The following is a 20235-nucleotide window of genomic DNA, read 5'->3' as shown; positions in this document are numbered from 1 at the left end:
GACTTGAACAAAGCAAGAAGCTTCTCTGTGACCTCTGAGAGTACCCCTGAGTCCAGAAAGATCCTATAACTTCAACTGGCGGGTCTCAGCATCTCTGCTATCTGCTTTGCTGGAGGCCAGTGTGTCCGTGTAAGGGATTAATGAGGCCACAGGTGTAGGTTTCATCCCACGTGGATCAGTTAACTTTATTCTGAGAAGGGCTACTCCATAGCTATAGCCTGCGGGCATTAGGTGTTAGACTCGAAACACTTCTAATATTAAACAATGAAATAAATGTGTTTCTCATGCATTTAAGAAAGGTGAATAAAAACAAGTAAAATAATTATTTACCCAATTTTTGGTGACTTAGTGACAGCAGTCGTAGTGGTGGTGGTTTCATTAAAGAATTAATGTTTGCCGAGTGAAAACTATAAGGAGCACCCCCTGCCCACCACGCAGGTCAAAACCAATCACAGATGAGGCAGGCTCGCTGAGCGCTTTCAACCAGCGCTCATTGTCCTACGTCTGGATGATTATTGTAGATGTCATGATTTTTTATACTAATTTGTATGCATTTCTTCACTCATTTTCCAACTCACTTATTCCAGTTCAGAGTCAAGGGCGGCCAGACGGAGCCTGTCCCAGCAGCTCAGGGCACAAAGCGGGAACCAACCCTAGACAGACGTTCACACCCACATTCACACTTACCCCAGGACCATGTAGAAACGCCTTGTCACCGAACGGGAACAACTTTGGGATGCAGGAGGAAACTGGAGATCCCAGAGAAAACTCAGGCACTCATGGGGAGAATGTGCCAACTCCACACAGGCAGTGGACCTCCCCGGGAATCGATTTCTTTTCTCACTAATGTCATAATAAAATGATGTTGAATGGAATGAAAATATTTAAGGACCTGATGTATATGTTTCTTATAGAATTTTTTTTTCTTTGAGATGGAGTCTCGCTCTGTTCCCCAGGCTGGAGTCCAGTGGCACAATCTCAACTCACTGCAACCTCTGCCTCCTGGGTTCAAGCAATTCTCCTGCCTCAGCCTCCCGAGTAGCTGGGACTACAGGCACGTGCCATCACAACCGGCTAAGTTTTATATTTTTAGTAGAGACGGGGTTTCACCATATTAGTCAGGCTGGTCCCAAACTCCTAACTTCACGTGACCACCTGCCTCATCCTCCCAAAGTGCTGAGATTACACGCTTCAGCCACCCTGTCCAGCCTCTTAGAGAAAATTTTATGAATTTTTTAAAAAGAAGAAATAAAATCAGCCATAAAATTGCTCTACATTTTAATGGTTTTGTTTTCAAGCTTTTCTTTAACATCCTTGAGTTACATTTACAGAGCTTTTCCAGAATATAGATGCATTTTCCCACATTTACACATAGTACTTATAATTTCAAGGTGTGTAATGCTGTATCCAGAGGACATGCACACACATGGATACAGCAGATAGCTCATGTATTTCACTTGAGTTTTATCTGGGAAAAGTACCCTTTTATTACAGCATACCCACCAGGTAGTGAAAAGACAATTTGCTTTATCTCAGAGTTTACATACAGTACTATACGTTTCTTTAAGCCAATATCAGCATATCCAAAAGGACACATAATTCAACATGTCTGCTGTTCCTCAGATGGCAAATCAAGGTTCTTTAATATAAATATTAGAGAATTTACACTTGGTTAGTTGAAAAATCAATTTTCCTCTTCTCTGTTTTTATTAATCAATGAGAATTTTATGATGAGATGAATAATACAGAATACCAACAGTCCTTCCTGTAAAACAGGAGTCCCCAAGACCCAGGCCATGGACCTGTAGCGGTCTGTGGCCTGTTAGGAACGGGACTGCACAGCAGGACGTGAGCAGCTAGCAAGCAAAGCTTCATCTGTATTTACAGTGCTCCCCATTGCTCGTATTACCGCCTGAGCTCTGCCTCCTGTCAGATCAGCAGCAGCGTTAGATTCTCGCAAGAGTTCTAACTCTATTGTTCCTTATGAGAATCAAATGCCTGATGATTCTCATAAGGCATCATCACCCCCAGATGGGACCATCTAGTTGCAGTAAAACAAGCGCAGGGCTCCCACTGATTCTACATTATGGTGAGTTGTATAATTATTTCATTATATATTACAATGTAATAATAATAGCAATAAAGTGCACAATAAATGTAATGCGCTTGAATCATCCCAAAACCATCTCCCACCAATCCCCAATTCCCCACCTCATCCCGAAAGGTGGGGAAACCAGTCTCTGGTGCCAAAAAGATTGGCACTGCTGCTCTAAAAGCTTCCTTTGGCCGGGTTCAGCGGCTCATGCCTGTAATCCCAGCACTTTGGGAGGCCAAGGCAGGCAGGAGTTCAAGACCAGCCTGGCCAACATGGCAAAACCCCATCTCTACTAAAAATACAAAAATTAACAGGGTGTGGTGGTGCACACCTGTAATCCCAGCTACTCGGGAGGCTGAGACAGAGAATCGCTTGAACCCAGGAGGTGGAGGTTGCAGTGAGCTGAGATCACACCACTGCACTCCAGCCTGGGTGACTCTGTCTAAATAAATAAATAAAAGCCTTCTTCATTATTACTTCTCGAACACACTGGACTTCCCCATCAAGCTCTCCCTGTTCAGGGTATTGGTCATCTTGGTTCCAGATTTTCTTAGACCTCATTCCTTTCTCTTAGTAATTCCATTCCTCATACCCTGAGCTACCAAATGTGGATTTTCTAACAAATTGCATTTTCCCAGTTATTATTTACTTCAATTTTATAGTCTCTCTGGAGAAAAATAAATATTGGTAGGAAATTCACAGAAACTCCTAGGATTCTCCATGAGAGTGGCATATCTTTTTCTCACTTTGCTTCTGCCTCTACAATATATTTATGCTGGCTCTGGATCGTGACAGAGTTGATGTCCTCTGGATGGAAATTTAGGGTATGGAAAATGAGAGCATGTTAGGCCAGGGAAGGAAGAAGGGAACCAGTTTTTATTGAATGCTGACTATAATGTACTAAATACTGAACAAAGTGCTCTGTATATTTTACTATATTTAATCCTAATCCTATGGGGTAGGTATTATATTTTTAAAATGAGGAAACTAAGCGTAGGTGTAAGAATGGAGCACAAACCATATGCTAGTTTCTGTGATAGGTACAGTGCATTGGTTATTTAATCTTCACAACACAACCTTACTTATTTTTTTTTTTTTTTTTTTTTTTTGAGATGGAGTCTCACTCTGTCACTCAGGCTGGAGTGCAGTGGTACGATCTTGGCTCACTGCAACCTCTGCCTCCCAGGTTCAAGCGATTCTCCTGCCTCAGCCTCCCAAGTAGCTGGGATTACAGGCACATGCCAGCATGCCCAGCTAATTTTTTGCATTTTTAGTAGAGATAGGGTTTCACTGTGTTAGCCAGGATGGTCACGACCTTACTTTTTAAGAAGTAGTGATTCTTAAAAAGTTTAACAAATGTCAGACAAAATGGGGTTCTAATACAGCTTTGTATGCCTCCCAAACCATGTCCTTTTTCAGTTTAACATGCAGTCTGACAGCTGTGCTCAACTGATACAGATGTTAAAATTTTAAAAAGGCAGGGTGAGCTATTTAATTTCTGGATTCAGAGTACAGAGTGCTCACCATTACACCATGGCACCTCACATGACCTATTTAATTTCTTCTTTTTTTTTTTTTTGAGATGGAGTCTCACTGTGTCACCCAGTCTGGAGTGCAGTGGCACGATCTTGGCTCACTGCAACCTCCGCCTCCCAGGTTCAAGCAGTTTTCTGCCTCAGCCTCCCAAGTAGCTGGAATTACAGGTGCGTGCCACCATGTCCAGATAATTTTTGTATTTTTAGTACAGACGTTGGTTTCACCATCTTGGCCAGGCTGGTCTTGAACTCCTGACCTCGTGATACATCCACCTCGGCCTCCCAAAGTGCTGGGATTACAGGAGTGAGCCACCGCGCCTGGCCAAGCTATTTAATTTCTTAAAGTAATTAAAGCTTAAACACTTTCAAGTCTAAAAACTTTTTTTTGAAACACAAACACTTTTGAGCAAATAAGAAAACACAGTATACATTCTTGCTCCTTGTAGATACCTTTTCTTAATGAATTTTTACCTTACCCTTAATCCCTTTAAAGCCTATGCTAGGCTTCAGAGAAATGCTTTCTGTTTTCTTTAGCCTCACTTGCATTTGAATCCTCTAGCAGCTTCTCAGTGACTCTTGCTCACTTATTATAAAATGCCCTCCTCCCTCCTGAATGAATTGAGCTTAATCTCTACATGTTAAATCCCCTTGTGTGGGCACCCATGCCAGCAGTCATTTCCCTTCACACTGTCCTAGACTCTACTCTCAATGAGATTCACAGAACTTGCATATCTCTCTCTTTTTTTTTTTTTTTTTTTTTAAAGACAGAGTCTCGCACTGTTGCCCAGGCTGGAGTGCAGTGGTGCAATCTCAGCTCACTGCAATCTCTGCCTCCCAGATTCAGGCCATTCTCCTGCTTCAGCCTCCCGAGTAGCTGGGACTACAGGTGCATGCCACCATGCCAGGCTAATTTTTGTATTTTTAGTAGAGACGGGGTTTCCGCATGTTGGCCAGGCTGGTCTCAAACTTCTGACCTCAGGTGATCTGCCCGCCTCGGCCTCCCAAAGTGCTGGGATTACAGGTGTGAGGCACCATGCCTGGCCTTCCATATCTTTAATGACTCTTCCAACCTAAAGGCTTTTCAAATACACTTTTTCTTCGAGTTGGCATTGCAAACCGCCCCTCTTGCCTAATTTTAACTTTGTAAGTAAAAGAAAGCTCCTCCAAGTTATACGACAAGCTTGTTGCCAGAAATTCAACAGGGAATAATATGCTTTATTCTACTGATAATTTTATTCCTACAGTATTTAGGTTTATAAGAGAACATAAGCTTTTGTATTTCCTCTGTGCAATTTTTATCTAGGGGTAACAAGCCTTTTGCCTAAGAAAATAACTCTTGTATCCACCATGTGGTTAGACACCTGGCATTTCTCTAGTAAATTGTAAAGTGTTGCTTTCTGGATTAAAAGATATGATTGAAAATGCAAATACCCTAGAGAGAAGTCACATTTACTAAATTAGACTTATGCTACCCTGCAAATGATTGATATAAAAGTCTCTCCCAAAAGGAGATTGAGATATCGAGGAGTAGCAGAGACATGAAAGATCCCAGTGTTTAAAAGCAATGAATGAGAAGTAGGACCTAGCCCCTGCTCTGAAGGTGGCCCTCAGAGCACTTTGATTCTTCTTCTTTCAAGTCTGGCCTTTCAGAAAATATTTACTATGGAAGTCATATTTTATGCTGAGTGTAAGTTCAAAAGTCAGTGTGAAAATCTTGTGTGGTAAAAATCTCTCTTGAAAATCTCCCCTAAAGTGCAGTTCCATACCACTTCTCAAGAAGTCCAGCATTGCCAGTTCTTCCTTGAGCTTTATCAGATACACCACTGGCTATTGCTTCAACTGAGTTCCAGCTTGTTTGTTTGCATTTAGGGCTACGTGCATGAAAAATTCCATACCCCGAAGTACATTCAATGCAGCCAGATGTTCAAACTACAAGAGACACAGGGGAGTGAAGCCTAACCCAGGAAATAATAGATTCTCAGTCTTATTTCTTGCTTGTGCTGGGACATATAGATGCTCAGGAAAGGAATACTGGAGAGAATTTTACACAGTACTTAAATTCTTTTCTCCGTCACATTTATTTATTTTTCTTATAGTTGAATTTGCACAAATTAAAGTCATGTTATTGAACTCCCTTGCATATTTGTCCAGATGCCCAGCTCTTGGGTGCTATCTTAACCTCATTGGAGAGGAGATGGCAGAAGAGCAGGGTATAGTGGAGCCCTTTGATTCCAGACCAGAAAAATGAGAGCAGATCACCAATTTGGGTCTTATACAAGGTGATATGCCAGGTGAATAAACTAGTCTCCATTTTGATGATCTCTCTCTCTCTCTCTGTCATTCTCTCTCTCTCTCTCCAGGCTGGTCCATTCAGGTCCAGGAAAGGGATCACCCCAGGCTGGTGTGGATCTGTCTTTTGCAACACGAACTGGTACCAGGCAAGGGATTGAAACACATCTCTTCAGAGCAGAGACCAGCAGGGACCTCTCCCACTGGACAAGGAGCATAGTACAGGGTTGCCACAATTCTGCTGAACTCATTGCTGAAATCAGCACTGGTGAGTACTGCAGTGAGCTACCAAGGACACACTGTTACGGGAAGATGAACCCTCTACTCCACCAGGGTCTTAAAGTAGTTTTCATCACTGGCCTCTGGGGATAGTTAAAATTCCAGAAGCAAATTTAAATTCTTCTAAATTAAGGAGGTCTATACCCTACTAAAATGTAACCTAAGGCTTTGATTATAGAAAGACTTATCCTACCTTCATTCAAGAAAAGTTGGTAAGTTGGATAGTCAGTTACAGTTTTCCTACCTGTAACCTCTGGGTGGCTTCCTGGAGGAATGAACTTTGAGGCATGAATGAGTAGTGTTCTTGGTTACAAACAACAGAAACTGATTCCGAGTAATCTATCACAGAATAAAATTATTGGAAATATATTAGGCAGTTAATAGGATTGATCAGAAAACAGGTGTGTGAGTCTTTTTGGCCTGCTATAAAGAAATGCCTGAGGCTGGGTAATTTATAAAGAAAAGAGGTTTACTTTGGCTCCCAGTTCTGCAGACTGTACAGGAAGCATGATCCTGGCATCTGCTTCTGGTGAGGGCCTCAGGAAGCTTCCAATTATGATGGAAGGCAAATGGGATATCACATGGCAATAGGAGAGGGGAGAGAGATAGAGAGGAGAGGAAAGTGCCGCACTATTTTAAACAACCAGGTCTCTCATGAATTCAAAGCAAGGGCTCACTCATTACTGAAAGGAGGAGGGAACCAAGCTATTCATGAAGGATCCGCCCCCAAGACCCAAACACCTTCCACCAAGCCCCACCTCCATACTGGGGATTACATTTCAACATGAGATTTGGAGGGGATAAAACATCCAAACTATATCAACTAGAGACCCAGGGCAGTAAAAAAGAGCAGGAGCCAAAGGCATTGAGCTGGGGATAAGCAGAGCAAAGGGACAGTTCTGGGAAGAGTGACCAGTGCCCCTGCCCTGGTGTGAATGAAGAGGCAGAGGCAGAATGGAAGTGCTGAGTGAGCACAGGCCACATTCACACAGAGCTCTTAGAAAGGGCAAGTCGGTGGTAGAAATGGGAGATGTGTGTAGAAGGAAGAACCCTTCTATAGTACAGTATGTATTAAGGACCTGCTATATGCCAGTCATTTAATGTGTCAGTAGTTTCATACTTTGAAAAACAAAGTTGTTTTTTTTTTTTTTTTGAGACAGTGTTTTGCTCTTGTCACCTGGGCTGGATGGAGTACAATGGCGTGATCTCACTGCGAGCTCCACCTCACGGATTCAAGCAATTCTCCTGCCTCAGCCTCCTGAGTAGCTGGAATTACAGGCACATGCCACCATGCCCAGCTAATTTTTGTATTTTTTAGTAGAGATGGGGTTTTACCATGTTGGCCAGGCTGGTCTCGAACTCCTGACCTCAAGTGATCTACCTGCCTTGACTTCCCAAAGTGCTGGGATTACAGGCATGAGCCACCGCACCCATCCTGAAAAACAAACTTTTTATGGGTCCTGAAATCAATTAATTGATTCAGGCAAGACCAGCATTTTAAAAATGAAATAAAGTAGAATAGAAAAATGGGTGTAAATATTGTTTCATTGTTTTGAAGAACTTTTGATTGCACTGTGTGTGTGCACCCATGTGTGTCACAATACTTTGCCTATCTCATCCAATCCTTTCATTTCCCTTGTCAACCTGACAAATCAGGAAGCAAATTCTCAAAAAAGGTCAAATAACTTGCACGAGATCACACAACTAATAAATGACAGATCTGACTTCAACTCTAGGTTGTGTCACTCTGAAGTCCACTCTTTGTCCACTGTAGTTTCTACAGAGACAAGGAACTTCCCACAGTTATGCCACTGATCCAACAAAAATCAGTTCTGCTCAGGCTGCTGTGATCAATAACTTTCATGCCACTCTCCAAAACATACAGAGAGAAATGATGATAGACATCAAAACTTACATATATAGGTATATACATAGATAATTTAAAATTTTTAATTGGGCAAAGATTAAATAAGGGACTGGAAACCCGGTGTGGTGGCTCACACCTGTAATTCCAGCACTTTGGGAGGCTGAGGTGGATGGATCAGCTGAGGTGAGGAGTTCCAGATCAGCCCGGCCAACATGGTGAAGCCCCGTCTCTACTAAAAATACGAAAATTAGCCAGGTGCGGTGGCATGTGCCTGTGATCCCAGCTACTTGGGAGGCAGGAAAATCGCTTGAACCCAGGAGGCAGAGGTTGCAGTGAGCCGAAATCGTGCCACTGCACTCCAGCCTGAGTGAAAAGAGTGAGACTGCATCTCAAAACAAAACAAAACAAAAAAAAGAGAATGGAAAAGTAATATCAAATCTTAGGTAACATTACTAGGTAAACGCATACCATGCAATCTTACACATTTGCTAAGTTGTTCTCCATCCATATTTAACCCGGTGTTTTTCATCACTCAGGAAACTATACAATTAACAATGTCTGTAATGTTATTGTTCTTGATCCTGAAATCTAAGACGAATTCTTTCTGGTTCTGAGCTCTAAGGCCAACCTCTTCCAGGTCTCCTGTGGACATTCATCAAAGGGCATTAGGTGTCATAGTGGCTAGTACCCTCAACAAAAGTCTTCCAGTAAATCTAACTTTGAGTTTCATATAATAGTTGCTGTTTTCCCTTTTCTATTATGCTTTCTTGCCTATTCTTTCATTTCTCTCTGTCTCTGAGGAAGCAGTACAAAGTTATAGTCACAAGTAGGGGCTTTAAAGTCAGATAGGCCTGGATTCAAATTCCAGTTCTATTTCTTTCATAATCACTTACTGAATGTCTTAGTTTCCTCATCTACAAAAAGGAGAAAGTAATAAGACCTACCTCATAGGTTTAATAGGAATAACAGTACCTAGTTCCTACCCCAGGGTTGTTGTCAATAAGTACAAATTAGTTAGTTGTTGTTCTTGTAATTATTACCCCTAGACCTGTGCTGCCCAATATGCTAGCTTTAATCAGAGGTGGTGATTTAAATTAATTAAAATTTAATTAGTTCCTCAGTCACGCTTGCCACATTTTAAGTGTTCAGCAGCCACATGTGCCTAACGCCTACTTCGCTGGGCAGTGGACAGTACAGATCTAGAACATTTCCATCACAGTAGAAAGTCCTGTTGTACGGCTCCGCTTTAGAGGAACAGGATTTCCCACAAGACATCTTAAGAACCATGCTTCCAAGCTTTAGCTGCACTGGAAACAATGATAACAATTTTATTTTCAGTTTCATTTTTAAAAGCCTCAATTTGCTAACCCCCAATCCCACCTCTAGAGATTCATAGTCAGCAGTTCTAGGGTGGGGCCTGAGAATTTGCATTTAACAAGATTCCAGGTGGTTCTGATGCTGCTGGCCCATGGGAGCACTCTTTGAGTCACATAACGCCAGGGTGCAACTTCCTGGTCACTCAGGAGTACTCTTTTTTTTTTTTTTTTTTTGAAACGGAGTTTTACTCTTGTTGCCCAGGCTGGAGTGCAATGGCATGATCTCGGCTCCCTGCAACCTCCGCCTCCCAGGTTCAAGGGATTCTCTTGCCTCAGCCTCCTGAGTTGCTGGGATTACAGATGCCTGCCACCATGCCTAGCTAATTTTTGTATTTTTAGTAGAGATGGGGTTTCACCATGTTGGTCACGCTGGTCTCAAACTCCTGACCTCAAGTGATCCACCCACCTCGGCCTCCCAAAGTGCTGGGATTACAGGCATGAGCCACCGTGTCCGGTCCCACCCAGAAGTATTCTGAAAGATGTGGCACGTGTTAACATGTAGTAGGGTTTTTCCAAATTTCCTCTATTTATGCAATCATGAAAAATGAGATGTTTTGCAGAACTTCTATTGCAACATATCCAAGATAATCAGTGCCTTTTTGTAATTATCCTGAAACTAATTAGTGTCCTCAAACGTTTCCCATCATTGTTGAAACCTTGTAGGAGTATCTTGGAAGCTTTTATTTTTGATGCCTACTCTGAATGGCCAAAAAAAAAAAAAAGTTTTGAACTTGAGAGTTGGAAGAAGCTTGAACCACCTGAATACTAAGTTTAATAAGGTTACATGTGTAATAACAGAGAAGTTCAGACCCTGTGCAACCATTTGGGGAGTGTTGTAGGAAAGAACGAAGATGCTCAAAGGGATTTGGCTTAATTTACATTCTACAAATTTTGTAAAATCTTTCTCTAATAAGCTGAACTCTGCTTTGACAAGAAAACACTGGAGCTATTGATAGACTAATCAGTGGAGAATAGCAAATAATTCTGTGAAGTGAGCTAGCTGGGTGGTGGAGAAGAAAGTATGGAAATGACCCAAAGTGTGATCCAGTTATAATTTGAAAGATGTCTGCAGAGAGTTGGGGAAAGAGGCCTATGTTTTAATCAGGGCTTCAATTAACTTGATAATGTATTCAATTTATTCTGTATAGGTTGAGAACATATTCAGATAACTGATTCCATCCTATGTAGAATGGGATCACAAATACCCCAAATACCATTTGAGGTCAACCAGAGTATTTGAGGTCAGATACTCCACAAATACCATTTGAAGTCAACTAGAATGAAAAGTAATCACAATAAGTTAATTCAGAATATCTGATGGTATAGCTTTAACATTTATTTAAACATTGGGTAAAAGAACATCATTTTTACAGCCCATTCACCCACATGGTCTGCGGGTTGTAGATATGAAGAGTATCAAAATGGAGTCAGTCATGGGACACATGCCTGTAACCCCAGCTACTCAGGAGGTTGAGGCGGAAGGATCCTTTGAGCCCTGAGTTTGAGACCAACCTGGGTAACATAGCGTAGACCCCTGTCTCAAAAAAAAAAAAAATGGAGGGGTCAAGACAGGGAGGCAGTGCTATCAGCACAATCTCTATGCTACTGTCCTTAGACATCCTTGAATGGGAGGGCTGGCGGAGGGCAGGGTTCAGCGACGGTGCCCAGAAGGAGTTATAGACCTGTAAGATGAAAAGATCAGCCCTAGTTACAAGTCGAAAGATATCTGCAAGTCAGTCTGGAGAAGGGGCATATGTTTTAATCAGAGCTTCGATTAACAGCCACCGCATTCTGTGAGCAATAGAAATCTCTATTTCTTCCCGGAAACTTTGGAGGCCTCCCCGCCTACTGTCATTATTCATGAGGTAGGAAAGCTGAGCGACTCTGTGCCCAGCTCCCTCCCCACATCCCTCCTTGTCCTGAGTGCCAGAGCATGAGAAGGGACACAGGACAGAGTGGAAAGAACTTGAATTTTGAAAGCCAAACAACCTGGGTAGTGATGTGTTCACCTCTCTGAGCTTTCCTTTTTCCACCTATAATATTGGGCTGTGTTCCGGCTTCAGAAGTGTGTGGTTTATAAAGCTGAGTGGAGTAAATGATGATGTACAGCAAGTTCTGAATCAATAAAGCTCTTGCTCTTATGCCTCCAAGCCCCATCCCCAGCAGTGAGTGTGCTGGTTTCTCTACATAACTTTTAGATGTAGATCAAAACCTGAGCCAATTTACTTGTCAGGTCTGTTAAATGTGGTGTTTTGTGAAGCAAAAAAGTCCAATCTGATCCTTAATAACCTTTTTCAGAACTCTTTGATCAAGAGTTTTAAACATTCACAAGTCTTCCTAAATAGGAATTAGGATGCTGTGGCAGCCCCCTTGCCCAGCTCATAAGCTTAAAGAGCAGACTCTTTTCCTAAACATAGTGAGAATCCCAGATAACAGCTGGCACCGCACCTGCTCAAGAGGTTTTTGCTTTGTTTCTTTGGATCGGAGGGCACAATGTGGATACCACCCATGAGATTCCTGGATGCCACACTCGGGGTGCTCCTCATGGAAGATGCCACATCTGAGGTCTGTCAGCAACAGCAGCTTTTCCAGGATCCAAAATCATCAGCGAAATTAAAAGAGCACCCCTCTCAATTTCTAAAAAGAAATTTGTTATACTATTAAAAACTAGATATTTTTAAACTACTCATTCCTGACTTATGTATTTACATTAGTTAACTTTGATAATGTCATGGGTGTATGCTGTCTTCTTTCACCAGGTGGTAGATATAATTGTGTGTGTGTGCATGTGTGTGTGTGTGTGTGGATGATAAGGTTGATGATTCAAAGGTGACTTTATTTATTTTAAAAAAAAATTTTTTTTGAGACAGAGTCTTGCTCTGTCGCCCAGGCTGGAGTACAGTGGAGCAATCTCGACTCACTGCAACCTCTGCCTCCCAAGTTCAAGCCATTCTCCTGCCTCAGCCTCCAGAGTAGCTGGGAATACAGGCACACACCACCATGTCTGGCTAATATTTGTATTTTTAGTAGAGATGGGGTTGCACCATATTGGCCAGGCTGGTCTCGAACTCCTGACCTCAAGTGATCTGCCCACCTCAGCCTCCAAAAGCTGGGATTACAGGTGTGAGCCAGCGTGCCCACTGGCCTTATTTAAATCAAAGTTCTGTTTTTTCTGGCTTGAGACAAGGCCCACAGGGCCATTGGAAGGCAAGTACACCTATAGAGCTGTGTGTTGTTAGATGGCTGGATAAGGACTAGAACCCAGATAACATTCAGTAGATCCTAGAAAAAGGAATTTCTTTCCATTATTTTTCCTTAGTTCTATGGGGCTTTTAAAATTACAACACCAAAATAAATCCAAACAGAATATTTTCATGAACAATGACTATATGTTTATTTTAGCAAGAAATTCGTAGCTGATCGCTGGGACTGAGGACGCATGAAGTGAGTGATTGGGAAAATGGATTGATTGCCATGGTTCATACTTGTCTCTTTTTCTCTCTCTTTCTCTCTCAGCTTGCACCTACAAAAACCAGGAATGCCGTTTGACCATACATTATGAGAATGGATTTTCTATTACCACTGAACCACAGGAGGGTGCCTTTCCCAAGACCATCATACAGTCTCCTTATGAAAAGCTCAAAATGTCTTCAGATGATGGAATCAGGATGCTGTATTTAGATTTTGGAGGCAAAGATGGAGAGATTGTAAGTGTACTTTTCTTTAGACAGTGTGATTTCATATATTAATATTTCATTATGCAACATAATGCTGCCTTACTCTTATTCGGCATTTGACTGCTAATGATGTACTTGCAAGCCCATGTTTTATCTGATCCTTGAAAAACGGTGATTAGGTTCAATTAATTCAAAGTTCTATTCTTCAGTCTCATTTTCCATTAGAAGACTACATAAATATTTGAGTCAAAGGAAAGAATCCTTTACAAAGTTAGATTAAATTCTTATCAAATAGGGTCTCACCAGCTTAAAAAACGTACCCTGCAGTTTTAAAAAGTATCAAGCGTCTCATATAACCTTGGCATTGTGCTAGACGTTAGGGATGCAGCAAAGTAAAAGACATGGTCCCTACCGTCAGGGAAGTCTCCAAGGAGAGGACAGAGAGCAAAGAGACAGGAGGGGCCAGATAAGGAGCAGAGCAAAAGGGCAGCAGGAAAATGAAAAGAAACTGATCAACTCCACTGGAGTGGAGAGAGGGCCAGAGGGAGGGCACAGAAGCATGGAACTGACGTCAAACAATATGCAACAAAATTAGCAAATTTATCCGTTAAAGTAACATACGTCTCATCTCAATGCAAGTAGTCCATGTGTTGAAATTCATAATTTCCTGAGATGGTTTCTGCCGGCCATAATGAAAAAGTATATGACTTCATTTGCACAGAAGGGTGAGAATTGCACATTCTTATGCTCTCTAGCAAGTGTCATCCTTGGCATTTCAGGAAAACATAGCATCTCATTTAAGCTGTCAAATGTAGAACTTCAAAGAGGCCTTTGATTTCGTAATGACTAATCTCTGTTTAGGTCTTCCCTAGCCACTGGCTTACTCAATGAATTTGTTGGCTTTCAGGAAGGAAAGGGCAGAACACACTTAACAGACCCTAGGGACTTTTTATCTCTCAAAATTGCAGCCCCACTCTTCTAAATGATGCCATACTTCTGGCACCAAGACAGTACCAGATTTCTTGCCATGAGCGCCACAGGCAGCCACGATGGAGGCCATTCCTCGTGGCTGACACTTGGTTTGCTGACATTCACTTTCTGAGAGGTATTTCTAGCCAAGCATTTTTCTAACTTTTAAAATGGATCTACAGAATTTTTATCAAATGTTTGTTTGTATGTTTCAATCAGTAGGTTCAGTGTGAGGCACCCACTTGGAAATAAAGTAGTGACTTGAAAGTCCATTTTACTAAGACTATTTCTAATTCAGTTGCTGCTCTATCAATCACCCATCATGTACTTTTTCCTAAAGGTGACTACTCTCTAGCAAGATGGAAAAGAACAAGAATCAGTCTCCTGCTTTATCCTTGGCTTAAAAATTCAAGGCTATTTTTGCCCATGAGGAAAATCACTTATGTCTAAATTTCAGCCTTTCTGCCTGTAATTACAGCCTGACTTGGAAGATTTAGGAAGAAGTGATTTTTACTGCCAGTACATTTAGTTGACGAGCTCAAATTCAGACACAGCCTCCTTCTCCTCTACCCCCTATGTCTGTTTAAGCAATCCTGGAGGTGGGCCACAGACCTTCCCAGTGTGGAGGGGGAAGGAGCAGAGATAAGCTGTAGGAAATGCAATAAACTGAGGGTCAAGACCTGGGTTCTCTTTCTGAGTCTGCAACAAACTCACCAACTCTCTTGGGGAAGTCCTTTCATTTCTTTCTATCTCAGTCTCCCCATCCATAAAATACACGGATTGAAGTAGCTAATCTTTAATGTCCCTTTTTCAAAAGTTTCCTTCTGTGTTAGTGACATAGAATGTTGTGGTTAAGCCCTGGCTCTGGCATTAGACAGACTTGCATTTGAGTCCACACTTTTTACTTACTGTAAGATCTATATTTCAGAAAGTTTCATAACTTCCCTGAATCTTAGTTTCCCTATATAAAAAAATGGAGATAATAACAATAGCTTCTTCATTGGGATGCTGTAAGAGAGAATTAAATAAGATAGTGGATAGAAGATATTTAGTACAGTACCTGGCTCATAATGAGTACCCCCTTAACTTTGGTAGCTATAATATGCTCGAGTTGTTCTGATTCTCCAACAGTGTCATCATCAGAACAAAACTGGGGACAGCAGAAGAGAATTGAGAACAACTCTCCCAATTTCCCTAAATTAGGTCAGGTGATAAAATTCAACTTCTGAAGGACTCTCCTGCTCAGACTGTAAGTCTTGCATGTGCCAGGTTCTCAAGGAACACATCAAGAAGCATAAGACTTCAGATGGTGCCTTCCCAGAGATGTGGCATACGTGCTTAAACAGTTCAAGACTAGAGGATGGTGACAACACAGCTGCTTAGCATGCGTTCTGTGTTTTACAGTTTACGAGGAGGTTTTACATATAGTAGCTCCTTTAACCCTCTAATGACTCTGTGAATTAGTAGGACTGAGAAGAATTTTAAGAGACATATCCAAGATTGTACGTCTAAAAAGCGTCAGAACCAGGATTCAAACCTAATCTTCAGATGTGAAATTTAGTACTGCTTCATACTGTATCAAATCCAACATGAATAAATATCACTATTGTGGTACCAAAAATAAATGGCTTAGTCAAGAAGGGCAACATCAATATTTATGGTGTTGGTATATCTAAATTTCACAGGAACTATTTCGGAAAAAAGATATATGAGATGTAAGGAATAAGTTCAAAGAGTTGTTCCTTTATCTCATTGAGGGGCAATGATTTTAGAGCATAATTGCTCCAGTCAACATTTAAAAGAAGGAAGTGCATATAGATTCGTTTGATGTGCAAATCACCCATCTACATCAAGCATTAATTTAAAATCGCTCATGCTCTCTTCTTTTTAAATTTCAGCAACTGGACCTTCATTCCTGCCCCAAGCCAATTGTTTTCATCATTCATTCCTTCCTGTCAGCTAAGATTACAAGACTGGGCTTGGTGGCCTGAAGACAGGGGCGACTCGCCTTTGAGAAAAGAAGGGCTGCAATGCCACCAGAGAACATGATGTCAGACACCATCTGTAGTGAGCAGCACACCAGATGTAGCGTACTACAGTCAGCTTTAGCTCTCAAGAGTCATATGTAACTGTCCCAGACTCCTCTGTCAGTTTCAGCAACTACAAGGGATACCCTGCGAAAGTACCATGAGAAATATCAGAGTAAAACTTTCTAGAACAGTACAAGGTTAAAGAGGTGAGGTGACGGGAAATACACAGCATAGCTTTGAAATAATGACAACCAAGGACATGACCATTAGAACAGCATGTGCAGATCTTAATCATCCCAGTTCCTAGGCAACTGGTTCACCAGGTACGCAAGGGCCGAATAGTTGAGAAATGGACATTTTTACCTACTCCTCCTAGCCCCCTATCCCCAGTAACAGTGATCCCTTTTCTTATTGTGATTTATTTCCTAATTCTTGCTGAGTTGACTTTCCCTTGTAGGAAAAGAAAAATATTTCAAATAGAAACCCACCTTTTATTTAAGTATGAAGCAGCTGTTACTTTTTAAAAAATGAATTATCTTTCAATGGTGTAGAATGATTCCAAAGTGTCCCCATTAGCATATACTGAGCAGGAATTAAATAAAGCATCAGATACTGATCTGAGCTGTAAGCTAGTAGAATCTGAGCCAAAGTAGACTGCTTAAATTGATAAGCTTTGCTAAAGAGTTGTATGCACAAAGGATGATTAATTCTGGGACTATACTCACACCAAGGTCTGCTGTCTTATAGCCAAGAATTACAGCTTTATTTATAGAGAGTGAATTATGGGTATTTTTTCAGAAAATATTGCCATCTGATATACACATAAAACAACTCACATTGTTGGAGTTAACTAATTATCCCCATTTCGTGGTTTTCAGTGGAAATACTAAGCAACTTACTGACCCTTGTTTTTGCCTGTGCTTGTATGCATGCATTTTCAAGCAAGTAATAGAGCAGCCTCATTTAATTCTGGATAATGCTGGGTTTTGCATATAGACTGAGTGCTATAATCAAATCTATTGATAGTATCTGCAGTTCTTTCAGAATTCCAGGGAAATAATATAACGACCTGATATTTTTCTACAGGAATATTTTCAGACATTATATAGCACATTACTGATTTAATGCTTTTGCTTTTATCTTTCAAAACAAATTCACTAAAAATAACACCTATTGATTTTGAAGTCACTTTTCTCAAACCTTGAAAATGAGCTCTAGGATCTCTATAAACATTTCTAACACTTTTCCTGTAGTTTACATAGACAGACATCTGTTGTTAGACCTGTGTGTTTTTAAAGAATCATATGTTAATAAATACCCATGCAAAGAGCTTCAAAAAGTGAAACCGTGTTAAAGGAACACAATTTTACTCACTCGGACATATTTGTTTATTGAATTGCAAAGTTTTATTTTAAATCAGCATTTCCCCAAAGAATATATCATATGACGCTAGTTCCAAGGGGCTTGACTGAGTGGTGTTTTGCTGGGGGGAGACCGGGGTTTGTTAATACACTTTACTAAATACTGAGCTGAAAAATGTTAAATAGATTTCACGATTGCCTCCTTGAAGATTTTAAAGTTCATTGTGGTTCTTCAAGGGGAAATCTGGTGAGCCATTCCTCACACTTACCTACGGGACTCTTTTCTAATGGAGCATCTTGTGAAGCTAGTGGGTTTTTTTGTTGTTGTTGTTTGTTTGTTTTTTTAATGCTTTAGAAAACACAGCTTTAGGATATTGACTTTTTGTTTATTTCTATTTTCAAATGCTGAAAAGTCAAGTCCCAGTTTGAATACCATAGAAAAGCTTTGATGCATTTGTAAATTATATTGCACTCTTTCACTATATATTTTCAAAATCACTGGAATGTTGTTATACAAGAGAATTATAATTGTGTATTGTAAATAACATATTAAAATACATATATTAATGCCAATAGTTAAATTCAACAATATGTAATCTAAGGTGCTCGGTTCTACATGAAGTATGAGTTAACTGCTCATAATTAAGTTGCCAAGATTCTATTATATATTTATAGACAAATTAAAATGATCATAATTACAAATATGATTTCTTTATCACTTAAGCTTTGGGCTGATTAATATCTGTGTGGGGGTCAATGGAAACTACATTCTCCACATTTATAAAAATTTAATTTAATTATTTATATTTTAGGAAAATATATTTGAATAAAATTAATGCATTTTCTGGAGTAAATTAAAATGTTATTAGCAAGAAATAGAAAATTTGACTAAGATAATTGTGTATATGAATCATTTTTCCCCCCAAGTTAAAATGTATCATAATAGAGAGGCTCTAATGAATCAATTTCCAATACTCATTTCTTTCTCATTTTGAATTCAAGTTACAATGACTTTACACTGTAGATTTTAATCTTGTCTGATGTGTGCTGGTGTGTATGACACAAACTCATAAGTCTGGATCATGCTTGGGTACAGTCAATGAATCAACCGAGTCACTTTGAGGAATTTGTTTTTGTCCAATTTGCTCTGTGCTCAATCCCATGAATTATTAAATTTACAATGTTTGTCCCCAAATGAAAACCAATATAAATGAATGATGTTTTAATCTGTACTTTATGGGAAGTTGCCTATTTGTCAGTAGATGTGGTTAAGTGAGTCCTCTGGTGCAGTGACATCCTTTTAAGCCATCTCATAGGGATTTAAAGAAGGCCAATAGGAATATAGATATTGGTTTTTCTTTCTCTGACTTGAACTAAGTAGGAGAAACCAAACCGTAAACCTATTACAAACTACCCAGGCAGAGGCATTTACTTAATTCATCAACTAGTGCAATTAAAACCCTGAAAACACATGATCCTTGTTGACTCTGCTTGGTTGAAGCAGGAAAGAGTGGTCTTGATGGTCAGAAAGTTTTAAAATTAATGGGCAGGGCCTTTCTGGCCCGTTTTCCAAACACGTTAGATATTCCGTCTTGAGGGGATTGGCGTAGGCTACAGTGAGGGGGTAATTTTTGGATGTATCTGGACTTTTAAAAAATGTGCCTATATTTATAGCACCATGAATATTATGTAAAATTTATATATGAATTAAATAAATATTCACCTCTGATTTCCAGTGCAGAAGTTTATATTATATTCTAAATATATAATAGGGTGACCTGGACAGTGGTTTTACAATACTCATAGAAGAGCATGGGACTATGAAGACAAGTCTTACTATTCTCTTCCATGAAGTGCTGATGGATAAACAAGATGCCACCAGCAACATGTTTGTGTGTTCACTTATTTTTGCTTTTCTGAATTCATTTAAAAATATACGGGTTTGACCAGGCGCGGTGGCTCGCGCCTGTAATCCCAGGACTTTGGGAGGCCGAGGCAGGCACATCACCTGAGGTCAGGAGTTCGAGAGCAGCCTGGCCAACATGACGAAACTGTGTCTCTCCTAAAAATGCAAAAATTAGCCGGGCCTGGTGGCAGGTGCCTGTAATCCCAGCTAGTCAGGAGGCTGAGGCAGGAGAATTGCTTGAACCCAGGAAGCAGAGGTTGCAGTGAGCCGAGATCATGCCATTGCACTCCAGCCTGGGTGACAAGAGCAAGACACCATCTCGAAAAAAAAAAAAAAAAATTTTTTCCCCACTGCAGCAAAGTTTAACAGATCCCTAGAATATTAATATTGTCCCCAAATTATTAAGTTGAATATAGTTTCAGGATGGGTCTTCACCTAGGGCTTAGGGCTCCCATTTTTAACTAACTTTTCATGGGATTTGATACATACACCAAGCTCCAAATACACAAATTATCTATTGTACTAGAATTTGGTTTTGTTTAAATTGCTTGTAATAAATGTCATGGACTGGGGTTTCAAAGTCTTTTTACTAGTTGAAACTTTAGTAATATTAAGATTAAATTTAGAACTATAGAATCACAATTTTGAAGAGATCTTAGAGGCTATCAACCATATTTTATCCCAAGGTTTAATATTTTTCTTTTTTTTTTTTTTAAAGGAATGAAGGGTTTTATTGAAAACAAAAGTACACTCCACAGTGTGGGCCTGAGCATAGGGGGTCAAAGGCCCTGTTACAGAGTTTTTGTGAGTTTAAATACCCTCTACTTGGGGTACGCCCTATGTAAATGAAG

The 20235-nt window shown here is 40.4% G+C and overlaps 1 protein-coding gene across 1 annotated transcript in view; it reads left to right on the top strand.

The window, feature by feature from the left end:
• Positions 1-19207, top strand: part of SNTB1 (syntrophin beta 1) — a 270601-nt gene extending 251394 nt beyond the window's left edge. Inside the window, exons 5-7 of the mRNA XM_019032405.4 lie at positions 5991-6187; positions 12958-13148; positions 15986-19207. Coding sequence (XP_018887950.2) covers positions 5991-6187; positions 12958-13148; positions 15986-16078 — 481 coding nt within the window. The 3' untranslated portion in view covers positions 16079-19207. The remainder of the gene's footprint in view (positions 1-5990; positions 6188-12957; positions 13149-15985) is intronic.
• Positions 19208-20235: the final 1028 nt, after the last annotated feature.

Source organism: Gorilla gorilla, chromosome 7 (assembly GCF_029281585.2).
Source record: "Gorilla gorilla gorilla isolate KB3781 chromosome 7, NHGRI_mGorGor1-v2.1_pri, whole genome shotgun sequence".
In the NCBI taxonomy this organism is placed as follows: domain Eukaryota; kingdom Metazoa; phylum Chordata; class Mammalia; order Primates; family Hominidae; genus Gorilla; species Gorilla gorilla.
This window is presented reverse-complemented; position numbering and strand designations above follow the sequence as displayed.